Raw genomic sequence first — 21,773 nt, 5'->3', positions numbered from 1 at the left:
GTTGGCTAACTTTTTTCTCTAAGGGATCAGATAGCCAAGGTTTTAGAATATTTTGGGATTTATGGGCCATATGGTGTCTGTTGAAAATAATCAACTCATGCCAGGATCATGGAAATTTGCTTGGAAACTATGGTCTCTTTTCTCCATCCCTTTGGTTTAATCTTAACACAGCAGTCAGAATGATATGTTAAAAAATATGTCCGATCACATCACTCCTCTACTGAAGACCCTCCTATGTTTCCTAATCTCCCACAGAGTAAGTGCCAAAGTCCTCATGCACTTGCCCTGCAGGGCCTTATCCTTCCCAGCCTCTCAGGCCTCTGTCCTGCTCCTCTCCCCTTGCTTCCTCGGCTCCACTCACCCAGGCTCCCTTATTTTTTTGTTGAACAGGCCAGACACATTGCCACCCCAGGGCCTTTGCACTCGCCGTTTCCTCTGCGTGGATTGTGCTTCCCTGAGGGAGCCGCTCGATTTCTTCTTTCACTTCTAACTCATATTTATTCAAATAATCACCTTCTCAGATACCCCCCTCCCATCCTTCCTTACCCCACACAGACATCTAACTCCACTTAAAGTTTTGGGTTTTTTTTTCCTCTTTAGCGCTTTTTACCGTCTGATGGGCCATAATTTGTATTTTATTGTCCGCCATCCCCATTAGAAGACAAGCCTCACGTGAACAGGAAAATAGTGTCTGTTTTAGTGACTGTTAAATATCCACTGCTTAAGCTATTTATAACAAAATAGGTGTTTGAAGATTCAGTAAATATTTAGTGAATGAATTAACACGTTGGGGATTTGTTGGTAAGATTTCTTTTGTCAGAATAAGTCTTCCCAAAAGACTCTGAAACCCCTTCGTCCTGAGTGGAGGGCTTCTGGACGTCAGTGTCTTTACTTGATGGTCACACCTATCTCTACTCTTTTATTGGCCTTGAACGTTCCACGTATGTACCTTGGTAGATTATATCTTCTTAGTTTCATAACATTCGGCACTTTGAAAAATCAATACTGCATCATACTTTGTATATTTGGACAGATTATTTTTGAAATCCATAAATCTCTAAACCAGAAAAACAAGGCTCCCTTTGGTGGGCTGCCCTTGATTAGCTCAGAATGGAAAGAGAGAACCTGTCATTCTTTGTCAATCAGCTTGGCACGTGCTTGACAGCCGCGTCGCTGTGGTCTAGCAAACCTAATTGTAGATAAATAAAAGAACAGTCACCCAGTACGAGGGGAAAGAGAAAGAAAGGCAACTGCCCAATGTTGTGTTTTTCCATCCATCAGCCTTCATCTGTCAGAGCCTGCCTGACAATCGAGGCCGGAGAAGTCAGGCTCTAACACAATATTGATTCCATTTCATTTTTGGTTTCTTGCTATCCTTTTTAGCAAACAGTTTGTATGTGGAATGAGAGATGGTGCAGTCGAAATATATGACCAGGGTACATTTATTTTAAAGGCTTACTTTGGTTTTTCATCCCAAGAACCCATATATTGTTTGTTTGTCTGTTTCACCATACTGTTGTAATTGTTAGCTCTTGCCACAGTAACAAATAGCCCCCAAATCTCAGTGTTTTGTGACAACAAACATTTATTACTCACTCACGGGTCTGAGGAATAGCTGCATATTTACTCCACACTATGGATCACATTCAGGTTTTCTCATTCTGAACTTTAGATCTGCTCCAAATGTCTTCTTATTACAAAACCCAGGCTGGAAATACCAACTCTTACACGATGCAGTATTCTTTCATGGTAGAAGACAGGAACTAGGGGTACTAGTTAATCTTGAATTGTCTTTAAAGACTCAGATCGGAGCTGTCATACAGTCTCTTTTGGTCATAGTTCATTGATCAGAGTAAGGCACATGGTAAAGACCAAAGTCAATGGGGAGGAAAACGTATTCACTGGCAGAGGAGCCATGTTTACAGAGGCAATGGATAATAATGAAGTAATAAACCGATCATGGTATTCCGAAACATCTTAGAATTTTGTTGATCCCCCGAATGCATTTTTTTTTTACATTTTCACTTCTCTGAAATTGAGATGTATCTCATAGTAGAATCTACAAAGTGTAATTTTTTAGCTTTTGTAGCAGTTTATAAAGTAACAGTGGTCCTTAGAATCCATGATATCTTAGAGTTGATAGAAAACTTGTTGATTGTGAGGATTGACAAAATAGCCAAATGGCAGGAAATGGTCTTTATAAATTAGAAAACTAAGGGAATGGTTACTTAAGTTTGCTAAGGAAAAACTTGTCATTTTTCTCTTGAGTTTCTTTTTTCTTCACAAGCGGCATACATGTCTCATTCATACCAGCTTATGTGAATTAAAAGCCATGCATTAGTAGTAGATCTTATCCATCTATCTATTCATATATTCATATACGTTCATTTTTAGAACATCAATTCAAACGCAAAGTGTAATTCCCTTATTTAAAATCCTTTTGTGGGTTCTCCACTAAGCTTCTGAGGGTAGCATAAGAGATGCTTCTTTCCTCTGGCTCTTGCCTTCTACTCCCGTACCATTTCTTTCCACTCCTCCACATGGGATCACCATGCTGCCTCTGGTTCCTGTCTTTGCATATCCCAGATTCCGTCTTGCAAGTGCTTGATACCATCCATCCTTTTTCCCCTGTGAGGCCTGCCCCTACCCTCTTGTTGCCCCTTGAGCACAGAACTCACCAGTTCCTTCTCTGTGCCCCAGTGTAAATTGCACTTTGCTGGCTCTTATGCCTGTTGCATTCTAAATTTCATATGTGATTGTCTTTGTCTTTCACAAGGGACTACCTCATGCCTCGTAGTATTCCCGCTTCATAGCCAAGACTTTGAAATATAGTAAATATTCAATAATGTTCGTCAAATGAACAAATAATGAATGAATGTTGGAATATATGTGAAAAGGCTGTGTATATCCTCCTTATATTGCGATTATATATATGTGTATATATCAGTATACCAATCATACATACATATACACATGTTCACACATTCTAAGCTTAACACTAGGTAAAATGATGGAGACACAATTAAAAATAAAAACATAAAACAAGGAAAAATGTCTTTCTGTTATACTTTCCTTAGAGCTAAATTTCCAGTTAAAAAAACAGAGCAAGTGCACATAGCCATCTTAATGTTAAATTAGAAATATAGTATTAAATGAATCAACTTGTAGGAAATGTAGGCATGCATTAATTTGCATTGGAATAGCTACTTTCACCCTCACAGGTGTTGTTTGTCTTTTTTCTTCACTAACCTTTGATTCGCTGCTTGTCAAACCAACAACTCCCAGTAATAGTAATATAGTTTCCTATGGAATAACTAAGACTGAAAATGCTTAGAAAGTCACTCCATTTGGAAAACTCATCAGGGCTGGATTTCAGAATACACCATGATCTTGTCCTAGTGACTATTAAGGAAGGATTATTCCCTATTCTCTAATCAATACAGATTATTTTCTTAAAATTATGCGTGAGATTGTAGTGAACTGCCAATACTGTAAAATGATGAAAATAAAACTCTGGTCACATCATAAGGGCCTTAACTACTGGTTAAGAATAAGGCAGGGGAGAAAACCTAAATGGAAAGGTAAGGTGCTATTATTAGAGGTGACGTTATGGGGTTTGGGGTTTTTTGGGTTTTTTTTTTTTGGTGGAAAATCTATGCAGACTTTCTTGTCTGAATGTTCTTTCAAGTCAAACACTTTCTACTTAGAAAAACTGGCCGCTATAATTAGCTATGTTTCCATTTTAGTGGTGACCTCCTTCACCTTACCTTAAATCATACAAAGATGTAAGGCCATTTGTGAGATAAAAGGTTTACTCAAACCAATTCTCTGACCTGGATATCATCAGTTTGGCAATCATAAATCCACAAAGAGACATCCTTGGTGTGATTTTTTTAAAGGCTGTGTAAGAATTTATTTCTTTTCTATGGTAAGAGACCAGATTTTCTCTCACGCCCTGGAAGGATGTTGCAAAATGTATTAGAGTTAAAGAGGAAGAGAAAAAAAAATAACATGGGATTAAGAAATATGGCTACCAATTTTAGCACACGCACACACACACACACACACACACACACACACTACATACAAAAGAGTAAGGGGTATAGTGGACGTTTAGTGGCAGTCGTTTCCTGGTTGTCGTCTCAACTCTGCCTTTTGCAAACTATGTAGTTTCAGAAAGTTGACCCAGTCTCGCTCAGTTTCAGCGCCTGTAAAATTAGATAATACCTTCTTGTAGTATTGTTAAGTGGAAAGGAAAAACTATATGAAACACCCAGTGTTTGACACATAGTAAACTGTTAGCAGCTCTGGTTTATAAATATTGTTATAGCAGTTAATATCATTATAGCAGTTGCTTGACATTTTCAGCACAGCACAGGATTTTAGCAGCGTTTTTTTACTTTTGCGGAGTCCTGTGCTTCGGCTGGGATTTGTTTGCTTTGCTCTGCTTTCCATTTTTCCGTTTCAAGCTTTAAAATGCAGATATCAAAATGTTTTAGTTTAATTCACTTATACTTCCATTTTTCAAGATGATTTTCAGCTTCTTATAGTGTATATTTCTCACACTAACTGAAGAAAAATATACTAAAGAATATTTTAAGTGAATTTAATTGGATTTAGTACAGTTGACCCTTCCAGCAATAATATTTGACCCTGAATAACGGACCTACCTTTTCACTCGTAAATTCACACGGCATACAAATGTCGTGAGGGAAAGTGTAGAGTTTTATTTTCACAATGCTCTTTCTGAAGGGACCTATCAAAGGTGCGTGTGATTAGAGATCACGCTTTCCAAAACACTGCCAAGACATAACAGCAAAGAATTGAGAGCTGCCTGTGATTCTTTCCCCATTGCTCTGTGTCTCTAGGACCAAGGGTACGTCTCATCCAGGTGCTTAAACTCTTCATTATTTCATCGGAGGACGAAGAGATGACATTAGTGATGAGAGAAGGACATGCTAATAGGAAACATTTCTATGAAGGGAAATGATGTGACTTTGCAGTGCTCATTCATCAGAGGACTAAATCTGGGGCTAACTCGCTGGCCTGAAGAGGGGCTATCTTACCTCCTGCGGGTGCAAAACAGGGACATTTCACAAGGCAGGCCAACTTTTCCTCAGTCCATCTAGCAAGCGCTGGCTTCACATTCAGCTCTAAAGTAGTATCTGGGCGGCCTTAATGTCAGCCTTGCCACTCTTTCTGTTCATCTGCCAATGAAAATTTCATGAATTAAAACGTGTTTGGTGCCGAAGGGAATTCCTTGTAATATAAAAGGCAGTCTCGTAACTCGATTTGCTCGTGCCTCCTGAAGAGTAGCCTCAATGCTTTGTGATCTTTGGAACGATTTATTTGGGGTCGAAGAAGAGGAGCGGGGAGAGAAAGATGGTAGTGTTCATCATTTGGCTGCAGGCCCAAACCATTGGTAAAATTATTGACTACCTGTGATCATTTTCTGAAGGTCTCAAATTTATACTGGATGCACTTATAAACAGGGTTTCTTTGAGGTTTATTTTTATTTTTATTTTACCTTTTTTAATGTGAAATTTATTGTCACATTGGTCTCCATACAACACGCAGTGCTCGTCCCAACAGGTGCCCTCCTCCATGCCCATCACCCACTTTCCCCTCTCCCCCACCCCCCCATCAACCCTCAGTTTCTTCTCAGTTTTTAAGAGTCTCTTATGGTTTGCCTCCCTCCCTCTCTAACTTTTTTTTCTTCCCCTCCCCCTTGGTCTTCTGTTAAGTTTCTCAGGGTCCACATAGGTGTGAAAACATATGGCACTTACAACAATAGCCAAATTAGGGAAACAGTCTAAATATCCATCAACTGATGAATGGGTAAAGAAATTGTGGTTTATATACACAATGGAATACTGTGTGGCAATGAGAAAGAATGAAATCTGGCCTTTCGTAGCAACGTGGATGGAACTGGAGACTGTTATTCTCAGTGAAATAAGTTGTACAGAGAAAGACAGATACTTATAAACAGTTTTAAAGGAAGAAATGCCCAATTCTCACAAAGTATGCTCTGAATTTGGACTTGTTACAAGTTTGCAAGATTGTTTTAACGTTTTTTTATCGTTAGAAAGTTCTCTTTTTTTCTTGAGACTTAAGATTCTTTTTTTTAATATGAAATTTATTGTCAAATTGGTTTCCATACAACACCCAGTGCTCATTTCCTCAATACCCATCACCCACCCACCCATCCCTCCCACCCCCCCCATCAACCTTCAGTTTATTCTCAGTTTTTAAGAATCTACGGTTTGCCTCCTTCCCTCTCTAACTTTTTCCCCCTTCCCCTCCCCCATGGTCTTCTGTTAAGTTTCTCAGGATCCACATAGGAGTGAAAACATACGGTATCTGTCTTTCTCTGTATGACTTACTTCACTTAGCATAACACCCTCCACTTTCTTGCACGTTGCTACAAAAGGCCATAGTTCATTCTTTCTCATTGTCCAGTAGTATTCCATTGTGTATATAAACCACAATTTCTTTACCCATTCATCACTTGATGGACATTCAGGCTCTTTCCATAGTTTGGCTATTGTTGAAAGTGCTGCTTTAAACATTGGGGTACACGTGCCCCTATGCATCAGCACTCCTGTATCCCTTGGGTAAATTCCTAGCAGTGCTATTGCTGGGTCATAGGGTAGATCTATTTTTAATTTTCTGAGGAACCTCCACACTGTTTTCCAGAGACACTGTACCAGTTTGCATTCCCACCAACAGTGCAAGAGGGTTCCCCTTTCTCCACATCCTCGCCAGCATCTATAGTCTTTTGATTTGTTCATTTTAGCCACTCTGACCAGCGTGAGGTGATATCTCAGTGTGGTTTTGATTTGTATTTCCCTGATGAGGAGTGACCTTGAGCATCTTTTCATGTGCCTGTTGGCCGTCCGGATGTCTGCTTTAGAAAAGTGTCTATTCATGTCTTCTGCCCATTTCTCCACTGGATTATTTGTTTTTCGGGTGTGGAGTTTGGTGAGCTCTTTATAGATTTTGGATACTAGCCCTTCGTCTGATATGTCATTTCCAAATATCTTTTCCCATTCCGTTGGTTGCCTTTTAGTTTCGTTGATTGTTTCCTTTGCAGTGCAGAAGCTTTTTATCTTCATGAGGTCCCAATAGTTCATTTTTGCTTTGAATTCCCTTACCTTTGGAGATGTGTCAAGTAAGAAATTGGTGTGGCTGAGGTTAGAGAGGTTTTTTCCTGCTTCTTCCTCTAGGGTTTTGATGGTTTCCTGTTTCACATTCAGGTCCTTCATCCATTTTGAGTTTATTGTTGTGTATGGTGTAAGAAAGTGGTCTAGTTTCATTCTTCTGCATGTTACTGTCCAGTTCTATCAGCACCATTTGTTAAAGAGACTGTCTTTTTTCCATTGGATACTCTTTTCTGCTTTGTCAAAGATTAGTTGGCCATACATTTGTGGGTCCAATTCTGGAGTCTCTATTCTATTCCACTGGTCTATGTGTCTGTTTTTGTGCCAATACCATGCTGTCTTGATGATTACAGCTTTGTAGTAGAGGTTGAAGTCTGGGATTGTGATGCCTCCCGCTTTGGTCTTCTTCAATATTACTTTGGCTATTCAGGGTCTTTTGTGGTTCCATTCAAATTTTAGGATTGCTTGTTCTAGCTTTGAGAAGAATGCTGGTGCAATTTTGATTGGGATTACATTGAATGTGTAGATTGCTTTGGGTAGTATTGACATTTTAACAGTATTTATTCTTCTAATCCATGAGCATGGAATGTTGTTCCATTTTTGTAATAAGAAAGTTCTTGTAAGGTTTTATTTCTTCTATAATTATTGTTCCTGTAGGTGGTGTGCGTGTGTGTGTGTGTGTGTAAGTATGTGTGTTGCACACATACCCGTTAATGCACGGGGTTAGTCTTAATGTCCACCTTCCAGTGGTATTTATTATAATAAGAACCAAAGAAATAATCCTTTTCAAGAGGGTGTGCTAAACACCCATACATGGCAAGACACCATCCTGTGCCATATAAGTTACAGTAATTTGGATTCAGAGGACCCCCTGTTCTGATGGGCTGAGAGAGAAAAAGATACAAACAGAGTATATAAAGGAAGCAATGACATGAAGACACGTACACATAGCAGTGCTGGGAGGCGACAGGGTAGGAGAGGGAGGAAGGGAGATATGGGTTAATCAGGAGTTGCTATCTGGGGAAGATTGCCCAGGCCCTGACTGACGCCTGACATTGATTAATCGATATTCCATCCTGGTGTTTAACAAGTGTTCCATCCAAAAAGTCTTCTGTAATATTTAACTTCACTTCCTTCAGCTTCAATTTATGCACATTTCTTTTGTTCTCTCTTCAAGCGAGCTAGACAGCAGCCAATAACAAAACACTTTATATTCATATCTAAAGAGGTTTTTGTTTGTTTGGTCCTTCTTCAGTCTTCTCTAGATTAAGGGAAACAAACAAGTTTTTTTTTAAATAATTAAATCATTCCTCAAAAGGCCTTTTTAATTTGACTGCTTAATAATTAATAAGCCTTGACATTGAGCTTTAAGTGTTTACTCTTTGGAAAGAAACTTAATCTTGACAGTGATGTGGGAAGAATTATTTGGTTTTATTTTGAAACGAAATTTTGGATCCAAAGCCCAAGAGAATCCTGTTAAAATAAGGAGTCTCCAAAGTAAAATGAACATTAGGATTACGGAGATTACTGAAGTTAACAATAGCACTTATCCATGTTAATCGTATTCATAAATCATATTTCTCATTGCATTCAAGTGATTTTGAAAACCAAAGCTACTGTCTGTGTTTCTATTGAATAGTATTAGGATATGATTCGAGAAGATTTCAGATAAATATTTTCAATGTTAGTACATTTCCCAAAGGCCTCTCTTTCTTTCCTCGGCGCTAAAGCTACCTTTGTGTGCCCCCATGTACCATGCAGAAATTGGTCTGCAATACATGTGGAGTCTCCAAGGGTATATTTAAATTTAGTAATTTTATTGCTAACTGTGAAGTTCATCTGCACTGTATGTGTTCTTTTCCCCAGGAAATTGAAGTAGCAGTTCAAGCTAAACAGCCGGATGTGGAAGGGATTTTGTCTAAAGGGCAGCATTTGTACAAGGAAAAACCAGCCGCTGAGCCAGTGAAGGTAATGAAGCGATATCCATTACCTCATAATGGGTTATGCTTCTCCTGTTGTACATTTGCCACTGACGTGGTCTATTTATAATCAATGAAATAACTTGTAAAGAAATATCGCCCATGCCGCAACAGCAGAGGCTGAGCTGTCTTTTTGATCAACATATCCTATTTATATATTGTGATCTTAAGGCTATTAACGAGTCATTGCATTAAAGGACTCATTTCTGTCCCGGTGTGCTGCCATCCATACAGAAAGTAGTCCCACCTTCAAGGTAGATTAAATTCTTTAGGCTTTATTGCTTTGCTTGCCAACCTTGATGCTTTTCATATTGTTTGGCTTAATTCAAATCAAGCTACTGCATCATACTGTCTGTCTCCACCAGCTGTAAAGAATCACAATATGGTCCATGACCTTTCTTTTCTCTGTTACACTCTTTTCGTATGAAAGAGGAAAATTGGCATTTGGGCTTTAGTACTTTATTGGGTCAAGAATCTTTAGTGAAATGTCATGTAATTGCTTCTCTCTTTGGTAAAAAACAGGCCTGGGAGAAAGCTTTCTACTTCTTTCCATTCCTCATGTACGTTTTGAAGTCTAGGACGCATTTATTCGCAGGCTATTACGTGAGGAGAGAAATGGAAAGCCAAAAACAATGGCTAATTAATGGCTTCCATTTGCAAATGAGAGTCCAGTGATAAATAGACGGTAGGTATAGGTTACCTTATTTTCTCTACCTGACCAAAATTACAATGGCTCCCATTATGATGAAGGTTCCTGAGAGCCTGCAATGGTGGCTATTTATTGATCAGTCCTGGTTTCTCTAGCTAACATTGCAGGCTGAGATTCAGTGAGCCTCACCCTCATGTTTAAAACTGCTCTAAAGCAGTGCAGGTCAGTAACCTCATTATACAGAACTAGTTTGTCCTTGCAAACAACATTACCATGACTTAGACTCTGTCTCTAAGGTCACCGCTTCTGTGTGGCCCAAGCTTCATTTCTAAAAATTGTTTGTTTTTCTTACAGTTTACAAGGGCCTTTTCCTTAGGTAAATGTAAAGTTTTAGCTGAAACATATGTCCAATCACCAGATACTAAAAGGCACAGATTTGTGTGTAGATACCGATAGACATTTATTCAGGAATACATTGTCACCATTCCTTACATCCAAAACAATAATAATAATTTGCATCCAATTCCAAGCCTGGTATGACAGTATTCACAAGGTAACACTGTGCCCAGTATTTAGAATGGAGAGCTGGCGAAGGCCCCGAAAGCAGCAAATTTCCAGTGTTTCTGCTGGAAATGTACACTCTCCAGAAAGCCACTCCCTAAGCAGACCCTTTCCTTCGTTATCAGAGGGACTCTGGTAGCAAGCAGTGAAACAAATAAATGGACCATTCCATAGGTCTACTCTGTCAACTCTTGTTTGATTGTCAAAGACTCCGTGCCGGGTTTGGCACAATTTTCTTTTATTTTTGTGCCTTTGTAAAAAACAAAACAAAACAAAACAAAAGCAGAGGGAAAATTCTTAATTGAAAGCCGATGAGAATTTTTTTTTTCATCATATGTAAACAATCCAAGCTGTTGATGCTAACTTATCACACCTCCCACTCAAGCCTTCAACTCCTGGGCCACTCGGAGACCAGAACTGTCTGAATGAGCATTACCTGCTTTCTGCCTTCGCATTAGTGATATAAAAGGGGAATATAAATATATAATATAAATATAAAAGAAAGAACAGGAAGATGCTAACTTTCCTTCTCATCTGCATTCCTTAAAACCACTTTATAGAGTCAGCCCTCTCTTTCCTTCTTTTCTCTATCTCCGTTCCCATTTCCTTTTAAGTCAGCTTATTTGGGAGAAGCAGAACTTAAGTGAAAACTCATCCCTGTTCTACCATTTGTCCCTTGGGTTTGGAGAAGAATCAGTGCATCAAGCTGATAATCAAGAGTCAAAAGGGAAAGATTGATTTGGGAGAGTGGGGCGTAGAGAAATAGTTGATTCACATGCAACTTTTGATATGGACCATGACCTTGGAAACACCTGGAGATGAGCTGGGAGTTGTAGTAGCCAGAAATGTTGGAGGCTCAAAAACCCCTTCATAGTTCGGAATACAGAACCCAGCAGTACAAGGCAACAAACTGGAGGGACTATTTACATCTCTGCATGGATCAAAAACTGCTTTATAAAGGTTACGAGATGATTTTTCTGAAGGGTGGTCCATTGCTCTGACTCCATAAACAAAGCCTCTTTCAATTTTCATCGTATATATACAAATTTTAACAATCGTGCTACTCCTTAATGCTTTTTTCTCCTTAACTTGTTTGTTTCGCACTCCTTAATGGAAGAGAAAGGAGTCTGAGTAGCCTGCAGCACATTTTCAGGAAAAAAGTTTGGTTTTGCGTTTGGGGGAAATTTCTTTTGGAAATACTAACAGTTAAGAAGAAAGTGACATTCTTAAAAAAGAAAATGAAACTTCTTCATGGTATACATATAAGCTCTAATACTTAAATGCACAGTTAGTATATCCTCTGGTTGCAGACCTTCTAATTGAGGAGACAGAAAAGAATGACCTGGGCTCATCGCTGTTCACTACCCCCCACCCTTTCCTTCACTTCATCAACCTCACTAGGATTTCTTTAATTTTCAAAGATAGTAAATTTTTAGTTTTTCTTTTTCTCATCCCTGACTAACCCACTTCTTCCTTATTGTCTTTGAGAATTTCCTGTTAAAGATGGAACATATATTACGTGACACTTCTACTAATGACATGAACATAGCACGGATCTCTGAGGCGACAATGCTGAAAATTTTTAGAAGAATATGATTGAAGAAATAAGCATCATGGTTTTGCTTTCCATTTCTTCTTTCTCTCCACCCCCCCCCCCCCACACACGCGTCCATGCACACCCATGCACACACACACACAGTTTGATTTGATTTGATTTGCATCTGGTTCCTTCATCTTCAGAAATTATTGAAAATTGGTCAGTTAAATTAGATGAATTGTTAAACATTTTACTTAAGTTATCCCTTTGCTAATAATATTTTATGATAATGCTGTTGATAGGATCTTTTTTAATATGTTCCACTTTCCACAGAATAATTTTGCAGTTTAAAAGCAGCAATAACAGCTGCCATCAGTAACAACAATATTGACAACTACCAAAAAAAAAAAAAACAACTCTATTTTTTGTTTGTTTTTAATTTTTTTTTTTTTATTTTTAAAGTGTTCATAACTCTCTTGTGAACTAAAGCAGTTGGAAGACATCTTCTTTAATGGGTTCTCATTCTTGAACTCCACGTGGAGCACTACACTTTCTGTTAAAACTTTTAAAATGTGTATATTTTGAAATCCTTATATCACCTTCCATATATTAGAACTGAGAGCATTAATGGAATTTTAAATGTCTTGGTTCCTTGTTGAGGTGATGAGATGAAACTAGCTGGTTTGCTCTGCCTCCCCTCCCCCCAAATAGGTCCGTTTTGACTCACTCGTTTAGTGAGCACAATTTCCATGTCAGTACTAATAGGAAAAGCTGGGGAAAGAATTACTGAGAGATTTTTAAATTTATTAATAGAAGAATAGGAGAATTTAATTTTTTTTAAACATAAGTTAGCTTTACACTCAAGGAAAAGTTTTAGGCCGTGAGAAGTTGAATAAATGCTAATTACATATGCTTGGAAATAAGGAGAGCCCCACTTTCCCATTTGGAAAATAAAATCTATAATGGATTTTGAGCAACTTATAAACATTTAAGAATGTGGATGAGATTGCAAATGTCTAATTATATTTCATTTCTTAATTGAGCAGTACTTCCATATTTTAAATCTCATTTTATAAAATAACACACTTTGTAGAAGTGCTGTTTGTCATATTTATATTTTATGAAACAAGTGCATTCACACCATTCATATGCATATTCCAGAATTCTAGAGCTCACCATCTTCCTTGTAAGGTATGTGCACTGTCTGAATTCCTGTATGATGCTATTATAGCTCTCTGCCCAAAGACTACTAGGAACATCCCTATAATCAAACTGTTCGGATTTTTAGCTGACTGCAGCAAGAAAGAGATCGCCCCAGGGAGACAGTGGGGCATCTCAGTAAAAGAGGGTTAGAGAGAGCTGCTTACAGGATTTGGCTTCTAAAGAGGAATTAGGGAATTGGAAGCCATTTGGATTAGATGCTGTCAACAGAGTTAATGTGATGACTGTGTATCTTTAATAATTTTCATCTAGAAGGTGAGGTGATTGAAGTAGGGCGGAGCTGTCCCTGTTGAAGAAGTAACAGTGCTTTTTATTAGTCCTTTTCGTGGTGGCAGAGTGGCCTCATCTCTGTATTGTTCAAACATGGCACTGGGATGGCGTCATGTCTGTCTAATTTGTTTTCTGTGACTGCTCTTCATGTTCAGTTGGGGCCATCACGCCTAGCTAGGTGCCAACTACCAGAAGGGCCATTTTTTAATTCCTCAATGTTATCGCCCTAAGCTTTATCCCCAAGCTCACTGCCCATTCACAATATATTAGGAAAGAGAATCTTTTCATTTTTCTTAGATATGTATTATTGATCACCTCATCAGAGTCACTTACTCGTTTGCTTTTCTAAACTGTCTTTACAAGACTTGTTTACAATGGCCTTCACCAGTGGTAAGTGTGAGGGTATACCCTAGGAATAATTGATCATGGTTTACCAACCTTCACCTTTTAAAAATTATCATTAACCAATTCTGTCAGATGACTTCTATAAGCATCCCAGATTCCCATCTCTTGAGGTTCCTGCCGGCCACTATGCAAGGGTTTTTTGTCGTTGTTGTTGTTGTTCAAAATAAAAAAAAAAAAAAAATGGGACAGAAAAGACATTCTGAGGATTGAATTGGAGTCAACACTTTTCTGAGGAAATATTTGGGGGGAAAGTCTCAATTTAGTCTTACTTAGTAGCTGATGCTGGAACTGGGCAAGCATTGAGAGATTTGAATTTCACCCCTGACCCTCAACTGTACTAACTACATTTATAAAGAGACAAAGAGACATAGATGTTTCAATTACAACATTCACATGCATGTCTGTGTATATAGAGCCATGGGTGGATTCATTTATTTATGTAGCAGATATTAATCTCCTGCCAACTCTTGACAGAGGAGAAAGATATAAGATTTTTAAACTTTGAAAATCCCAAACTCACATAGAGTTTAAAACTATATTCTGTTTTAAAATAAAAAAGGAAAACTATATTCATAAATCATGTTTTCTTATAATTAATTTCTCCTCTTCATAAAGAATAAATTTCACATTGATACAATTGTCTTAACATTAATGACTATTTCCAAGCAACTTATATACAATGGAAAGCAATGCTCAGCTGCAAAAGCCCCCTCTGATGGAACTCAGTTTACCATTTTTAAAAGATGCTCTCAAAGTTTCTCCCTTTGGGTAAAATAGGAATCTGCTGCAGTTGTGGGGAAAGCCTGAGATCTGCAATTTACCTAGCATCTTCAAAATGTTTAAATTCTGGAAATCTAATCAAGAACAGGACTTGAGGGGCACCTGGGTGGCTCAGTCGGTTAAGCATCCGGCTCTTGACTTCGTCTCAAGTCATGATCTCACTCATCGTGAGTTCGAGCCCCACATGGGGCTCCGAGCTGACCACACAGAACCTGGTTGGGATTCTGCCCTTCCCCTGCTTGAGTGCGCACATTCTCTCTCTCTCTCTCTCTCTCTCTCTCTCTCTCTCTCTCTCTCTCTCAAAATAAGTAAACTTAAAAAAAAAAAAGAACAGGACTCAATAGCTATTAGTCCACTGATTTTATATTTAAAGATGTCAACATTTAGACATCTATTTTATACCCTTAAATTTGGTTCACGATTACTAACAAGATGAGGAAATCGTTACCTTTTATATATGTCTCAAGTACTGCTTCAAGCATGTTATGTGGTAAAGACCACATTACTTGCTGCAGCCAAACATCTTTTGCTGCCTCAAAGAAGTTTACGTCCTCAGAGCAAAGATGAGAGGGTAGAAGATCCGGGCACTTGCCAGAGTACCAAAAGGCAAAACCAAACCAACCAAGCAACCGAAACTGCCATCATATATAAATAATCGAATTCAACTCTGAAGTCCGGGAGATGGTTGAAGAAGTTGTGAGAGTGTTTCCATGACCAGCGGAATCAAAATCTCTAGCCGTCTTATGTGATATTATTTGCTAGTCGTTATGAAAGTTTGGGGAATAAACAATTCTGAGCTTACTGCGTTTCTGACAGTATGCGCTATCCCCAGATGTTTGTGGTACATTGGGGGTGCTGCTGAATTTTTTTTTTAATTTCTGCATTTGAAATTATAGTACCACATTTACCCATCTGGGAATAACAGTGGCCAAGATAACGTTCGAATAAATGAAAGGACTGTGCAGAATGTATGTATTAATGAAAGGGAATTGAATATATATACATGTTATTTTTAGGATAACCAAAATCTAGTCCTTTAAGCATTGAAATATTTTTATTTTAATATTTTAATGAAAATTTTTATTGACCATCTTTTGCTTTGCCTCATTAATAACTAGCCAACGATTTTATAGCATTTTGCAGTTCACAGAGTTCTTTTCTCATAAAATATCTCATTTCGTTTCTCCAACAAAGCTATGAGTTAGGTGGTAGTGTTATATCCACGTTTCAAGGACGATAAATCTGAGTGACCTATCTGATTTGCCAAGGATCACATAAGCTGTAGTAATGAGTTAAGCCTGAAACCCAGGACTTCTGATTGTAAAACACAGTGGAATTTAAAACTTTTCTTTATTTTCAGGGGCATCATTGTAAGTATCAATTGCTGTTCTGTTTTGTTATACGCTGATGCACATGGACTATGAAGTGGAACACAGATCACTGTTCATTCAGTTAGGAGCCAGATCAAGTCGTTAATTTGCTTTTAGAAGCCAGGCTGTCAGATAAAAGATATTATCTTTAAATATCAGAAGCCAACTGAGGGCAGTGAGATGCTTATACTGTGAGAAGAGAGTGGTGCCTAAGGCAACGGTAGCCATAGAAAACCCCCATCTCTCCTTGGCCACTCTGCAACCATATGCTTATTGAGTGAAAGAGGGGGCAGATCCCAGCAGTATTTGAGTCAGTCTGTAATCTCTCATTCTCTTTATCTCAGCACATATAGGTGACTTTCTATAAGTTAAATGGTGTATGATGAGACTTCGCCATATGTTGCCCTGTTATCCCTGCCATAAATGACCAAGGCCATACATTTTCTAAATATCTGCTTTTATGTTTAGTATCTCCTCCCTATTATTTATTGCTACTTTTTGTTATCGACGTGGTTTTTCTTAATAGTCTGTCCTTGTGAAGTCACTGCAACTTTGCAGGGGAATCAGGAGACCACATATGTTTTAATTCATTAGCCTTTTATCATACTTAATTCTCAGCGTTTAGCTCTGAGGTCAGAATGGAAAAACATCTTCCACGCGTCATGACTTTCGGTGGGAGTTTCCTCACTGATCGGAGGCATGATTTGTTTGCTTTTGGATTCAAGGCTTGTATTTTAATAAATAAAGAGTTACATTCTCTGATGAGATAGCGAATGTTTAACAACATGAACTGTGGACTAAAAACCAAACAAAACAAAACTGAAAGCCCTGATTTGCTCTCAGGTCGGGTAAAATAGACATGAAGAATCATCAGAGCATAGATGATATACGTTAGGAAGTGATGAATTTTTAGTCTTTGTTTTAGTATTCCCTTGGCAGATTTTCTCAAATGGGATTTCTTAAGAGAATTAAGTCGCATAGACAATGAGTTAAGGGCCTGTTTTTGTATTTCTTTCAAGGATGGTGCTTATCTACCTAGTCCATTGTAGATGCTTAGGTAACTCGTTAGGTAGAATGATCACCCTAGGCTTTGGTTTCAGACAATCAGCATCAGCATCGATTAGAACACTCTCAGAAAGGCAGATTCTCAGGTCCCACCCAAGATCTGCAGAGTCTAGAACTCTGGAGCTGGGACCCAGCTACCTTGGGGCCACAAAGCCTCCAGGGGACTCTGATGCTCTCACAGCAGTAGACAGGGTAGAGAAGCCTCACCCGTCTTGTAAAAGCCTCAGCCCAGAACCAACACGTGTGCCTTCTGTTCACATTTTGAGGGCAGTAAATAACCATATGGCTGACCACGGGTGTACTGGAGCCAGCCTGCATCTGCTCATGAGGGACTGTTGTCAAATTTTCCAGCATTTCGTGAGCCCCTTGGCATCTCGGTAACTTGGAATTGGCTAGTATAGGGCCGCTTACACCACTGAAATTGGCAAACACAAAGATTAGGATTGTTTTCTCCAGAGAGCCGGTTGTGTAACGTTTACCAGCACATTACTGGCCACATACAGGCTCGGTGACTCCACTGCGAGCTCTGGAGCTGAAATGACACTTCAAAATTGTCCTGCTTTGAGAAAAATTGGCTGGCCCTTTATACCATCCCCTTGATCGGTCCTTGAATGAGGGCTGCCCTGAGAAGGGCATGCTCTTGCACAAGGTGGCTCTCTGCAACCGCGACAGTCCCTGAAGGACCCCTGACACCTTTTCCACCACTTGGGACAAGTGTCCTTCCTTGAAGTGAACTCTGAGTGTCATATCCCCAGGTGTACCACACCGTCTCCCTTCAAGAGGCTTTAATAGAATGTATCTGGGGTGAACCCGAACATCATGATATCTTTTAATATATGCTGGATAATTCTCCTATGTAGATGCACCAGATACTGTTTGAGAGGGTCAAGATGGTTGCTGACATGACAACGTGTTTTGTTTGTGTGTTCGTTTTCCTCTGATTAAGGTTTGCATTCTACTTCCTTTCAGTGAAATTGTGCCCGGAGCAAGAGCCTGAATGCAGCCAACAATCAATAAATATTTGTAAGGCGGTTGGCTAAAATAATTATAATACCTATGCAAGGAGTTCTCCCCAGAAAAATTAATTTAAAAGTAAAACATAATAGAAATACAATAATGAACACGCAAAACGAATAACATCATGAATTAAGTAATCTTCAAGGTGTTAATCAAATAAATAACATGTGTGCTTTTCTATTACAGAGAAAGGTTGAAGATCTGAGCTCTGATTGGAAGGCAGTAACCCACTTACTTCAAGAGCTCAAGGCAAAGCAGCCTGGCCCAGCTCCCAGACTGACCGCCGTTGGAGCCGGTAAGTGCGCTGAATCACATGCTCTTTGGCCATAGCGATTGGCTCAGAAGCACAACAGTGAGGTGCTCTCTGGATATAAGGAAAAATTTGCTGCAGTTATGAAAATAGGAATAAACCTTAGTGTTATTTACTATGCAAAATGCCTTAGAGCAGGTTCCTTGGGAACAGACTCTGATTCAGATGGCCCGATGACAACTATATACTGGGGCGTGTTCTCCAGAGATACACTGATGACAAAGAGAGGCAGTAGACTGCGAATGAGGCTAATCATTTTACCACGACAGAGGCCTCAGCCACATCCACGGGAGCCTTAGAGCTGGGCTGGCCCCGCGAGCCATCCTGAATTGCAGGGAGAGAGGTGGCCTTTGTCTTCCCGAACTAGCCAGTCATTGTCCGGCTTTGGGCTGCCTAGTGGGGTGAAAGGGAGACCTCGAAGGAGTTTTTCTGGGGGCCAAAAGCAATTCCTAGTAAGCAATACCATCAGCAACCAACGCTCCAGGCAGCAGGGATGGACCCCCCAAGGGTCAACACACTTGACCCCAAAAAGGGGGGATCGGGGTGGAGTATACCTGAGTACAGGCTTAGACTGAATACATGAGGATTCTGTCGCCGTGAATCCTATATCATTTAGACAGTTTTCTTCAAATATGCCGATACAAATCGCTGAAACCGCAGGGAATCCTCCTAGCATCTCCCCCCTGTCCCTTTTGACAGCAATTTTGCGAGCTCCTCCATGTGTGGTTCAAGAAGAAGAAAACTAGACCATGACTGCCACAAGCAGACTTGGGAAGGAACGTCTCTTCATTTAGCCATAGCTTTGACTTCTGTGTTTACTGAATATTTCCAGTTTATTTCACTTCTTATTCTTTCGCTAGTGTAAGGTATGCATCACATCTCGTGGCACGTGTCAATGCTGGCTTTGCATCTCGGGGGAAGGGAGCCGGAAGATTTTGCTGTACCCGTTCTATAATTAGGCACAACTAAAAACATCTCGGGAGGGAGGAGTTCTTTGTTTTTTGCCTTGTCTATTTTTCACAGATCAAATGATTGAAGTATGGAAGCATGGTGACTGATTCTTCAAGTAAAGTTGATTTTTATTTTATGTCAAGTAGAAACACACCACACTGGAAATACCACCACCAGGGGTAGCACGATGATAATTCCATAGAAGACATAAATAGCGTTTGGGTTAAAAGACGCCATAGAATCTGGGGACAGTGCATCTCATGTGCCCCCTGGAGCTTCTTAGTAGTCATCAGAGTTACATTTAATGACACTAGAAACTTGAAAAAGAAGTGCAAGCATTCCTTTTTCTGTTTTGTTTTGTTTTGTTTTGTTTTGTTTTGTTTTGTTTTGTTTGTCAATCTGGGGCACTAAAATTGCTGTATCAGGGTTTATATTCCAGTAATTATATCATGTTTATTTCTTTTTATGACCTATAGTTTTTGGTTCCCTCAGCACATATGCATAGTTTGTTGCTATATAATCATTTATTGGTAGCTGTTTTCTAACTTTCTCTGCTGTGTTCAGCCTCAGTCTGGAACTCCATAAAAAGATTGGGTTCCAATGATTCGTTTATAAGTTTGTTGAACTCTGAACATAATTATGGGTTTATGCTCCTACTTGAGCCATGTTATACATGGTAGAAAGGTTCTAAAGCCAGGGCACAGAAATCTATTTAATCTATAAAGTACCTAAATGTAGCAATAATGTTTCCAGTAGAAAATACATTCCAAATTCCAGTTTTGATTTCCAACAAGATATGTGATTTGTTCAGTTGATGAGCATTTATTGGGTAATTTTTATGTATTGTGCATCATACTAGGTGCTGAGGGTAATAAATCGACTAAGGTAGTCTCTCCATTCATGAAACTTATACTCTGGAAGAGAACGATCATGAGCTAATAAAGAAAATAGATACCTTCTCAATTCTGTCAGGTGTTCCAGAGTATAATCCACAGACTGATGTCAAATGGGCACTTGTTAGGAATGCAGAATCTCGGGCCCTGCCCCAGACCCAGTGAATCAGAATCTGCACTTTAATAGGATCCCCACGTGATTCGGTGTGTGCCCTGGAGTTGGAGAGCTATAGTCAAGGAGAACAAGAGAGAAGGGTAAGAGAGAAAGGGGGCAGGAATGAAGACATGATTGTCTGCAGTTTGGTCAGGAAAGCTTTTCTACTAACAACATTTGAGAACATCATAAGCTGACGGAAGTGAGGATGTGAGCCATGCCTGTATCTGGGGGAAACTTCTGGTAGGCTCAGAGAGAACAGCCAGAGCAAAGGCCTTGAAGTGGAACAACATGGAGGACTGTCAGACAGACGGGTGATACCGGAACAGAGGTTGAACAGACATGAGGAAGAAGCAGTGGGAGGCAGCGTCTTTCCCAACCCCAGCCCTACTTCCTTCTCCCCGCACGTGGAGTCCCACTCCACCACCCCACCCCTAGTCATGTTGGTGCCAGTAGGGAGAGTCTGGGAATGCCCTCAAGCCCCAAGCAACTGGTGAGAGCCGGTGGAGTTGGGGTCAGAGTTGGAGAAGAACTGAAGGAGAGAGGAATTTTCCCCAAAGCAGGCGCTGTTTTTCATCCCCTGTAGCCAACTGACACAGAGCTGGGCCTAAAGCAAAAGTGTTAAATGCACAAATATTGAATGAAATGAACCAGTAGGGAGTTTGGTGGATCCAGAGCTGCTCTTCCTCAAAGAAAACATTCTTCTTTCTTTAAATGTTTTTTAACATTTATTCATTTTTGAGAGACAGAGAGAGACAGAGCATGAACGGGGAAGGGGCAGAGAGAGAGGGAGACACAGAATCCGAAGCAGGCTCCAGGCTCTGAGCTGTCAGCACAGAGCCCGACGCGGGGCTCAAACTCAAGAACCATGAAATCATGACCTGAGCTGAAGTCAGACGCTTAACCAACTGAGCCACCCAGGCGCCCCAGAAAACAGTCTTCTTTCTTTAATGTGGTGGTCTCAACATCAGAATTCAGAATTGTTTATATTCCTGACTTCCTGACTTCCAGAAATATAATCTGGAATAAATACAGTATAAAAAAGGAAAATCTAATTTGTAGTATGCTTCATATATATGGTGATTATCTCATGTACTGTGTTGAAATACAATGTAATTCATCATAGTAAGTTTTTTCCATTGCACTCCTATTGTTCTACTCACCTTTACATATATGTCTTTATCCTCAAAATAATTGCAAAATACATGTATACACAATTTTTCTAAGGTGAGCATCCCAAGGCTTAGAGAGGGAAAGAGCTAAATTAAGAGCACACAGCTGGGAAGAAACAGAGCCAGGATTCCAATCCAAGTGTGTCAGGCTCCAAAGCCTGTGTTTTGTTTTGTTTTGTTTTGTTTTGTTTTTGTTTTTGTTTTTGTTTTTGTTTTGTTTTGTTTTTGTTCTTGTTTTGCTGTGCCTATGCTATCTCTCTGTCCAAGAAGCTAATGGAA

The 21,773-nt window shown here is 39.5% G+C and overlaps 1 protein-coding gene across 1 annotated transcript in view; it reads left to right on the top strand.

Moving 5' to 3' along the window:
- DMD (dystrophin) overlaps positions 1-21,773 on the top strand; it is a 2,039,083-nt gene that overhangs the window by 1,328,761 nt on the left and 688,549 nt on the right. The window contains exons 49-50 of the mRNA XM_040468816.1: positions 9,027-9,128; positions 18,201-18,309. Of these exons, the coding sequence (XP_040324750.1) occupies positions 9,027-9,128; positions 18,201-18,309 (211 nt within the window). The remainder of the gene's footprint in view (positions 1-9,026; positions 9,129-18,200; positions 18,310-21,773) is intronic.

Source organism: Herpailurus yagouaroundi, unplaced genomic scaffold, assembly GCF_014898765.1.
Source record: "Herpailurus yagouaroundi ecotype Mexico unplaced genomic scaffold, PumYag 67793, whole genome shotgun sequence".
NCBI classification, from domain to species: domain Eukaryota; kingdom Metazoa; phylum Chordata; class Mammalia; order Carnivora; family Felidae; genus Herpailurus; species Herpailurus yagouaroundi.
The sequence above is the reverse complement of the archived record's forward strand: the minus strand, read 5'-3'. Positions and strand labels throughout refer to the sequence as shown.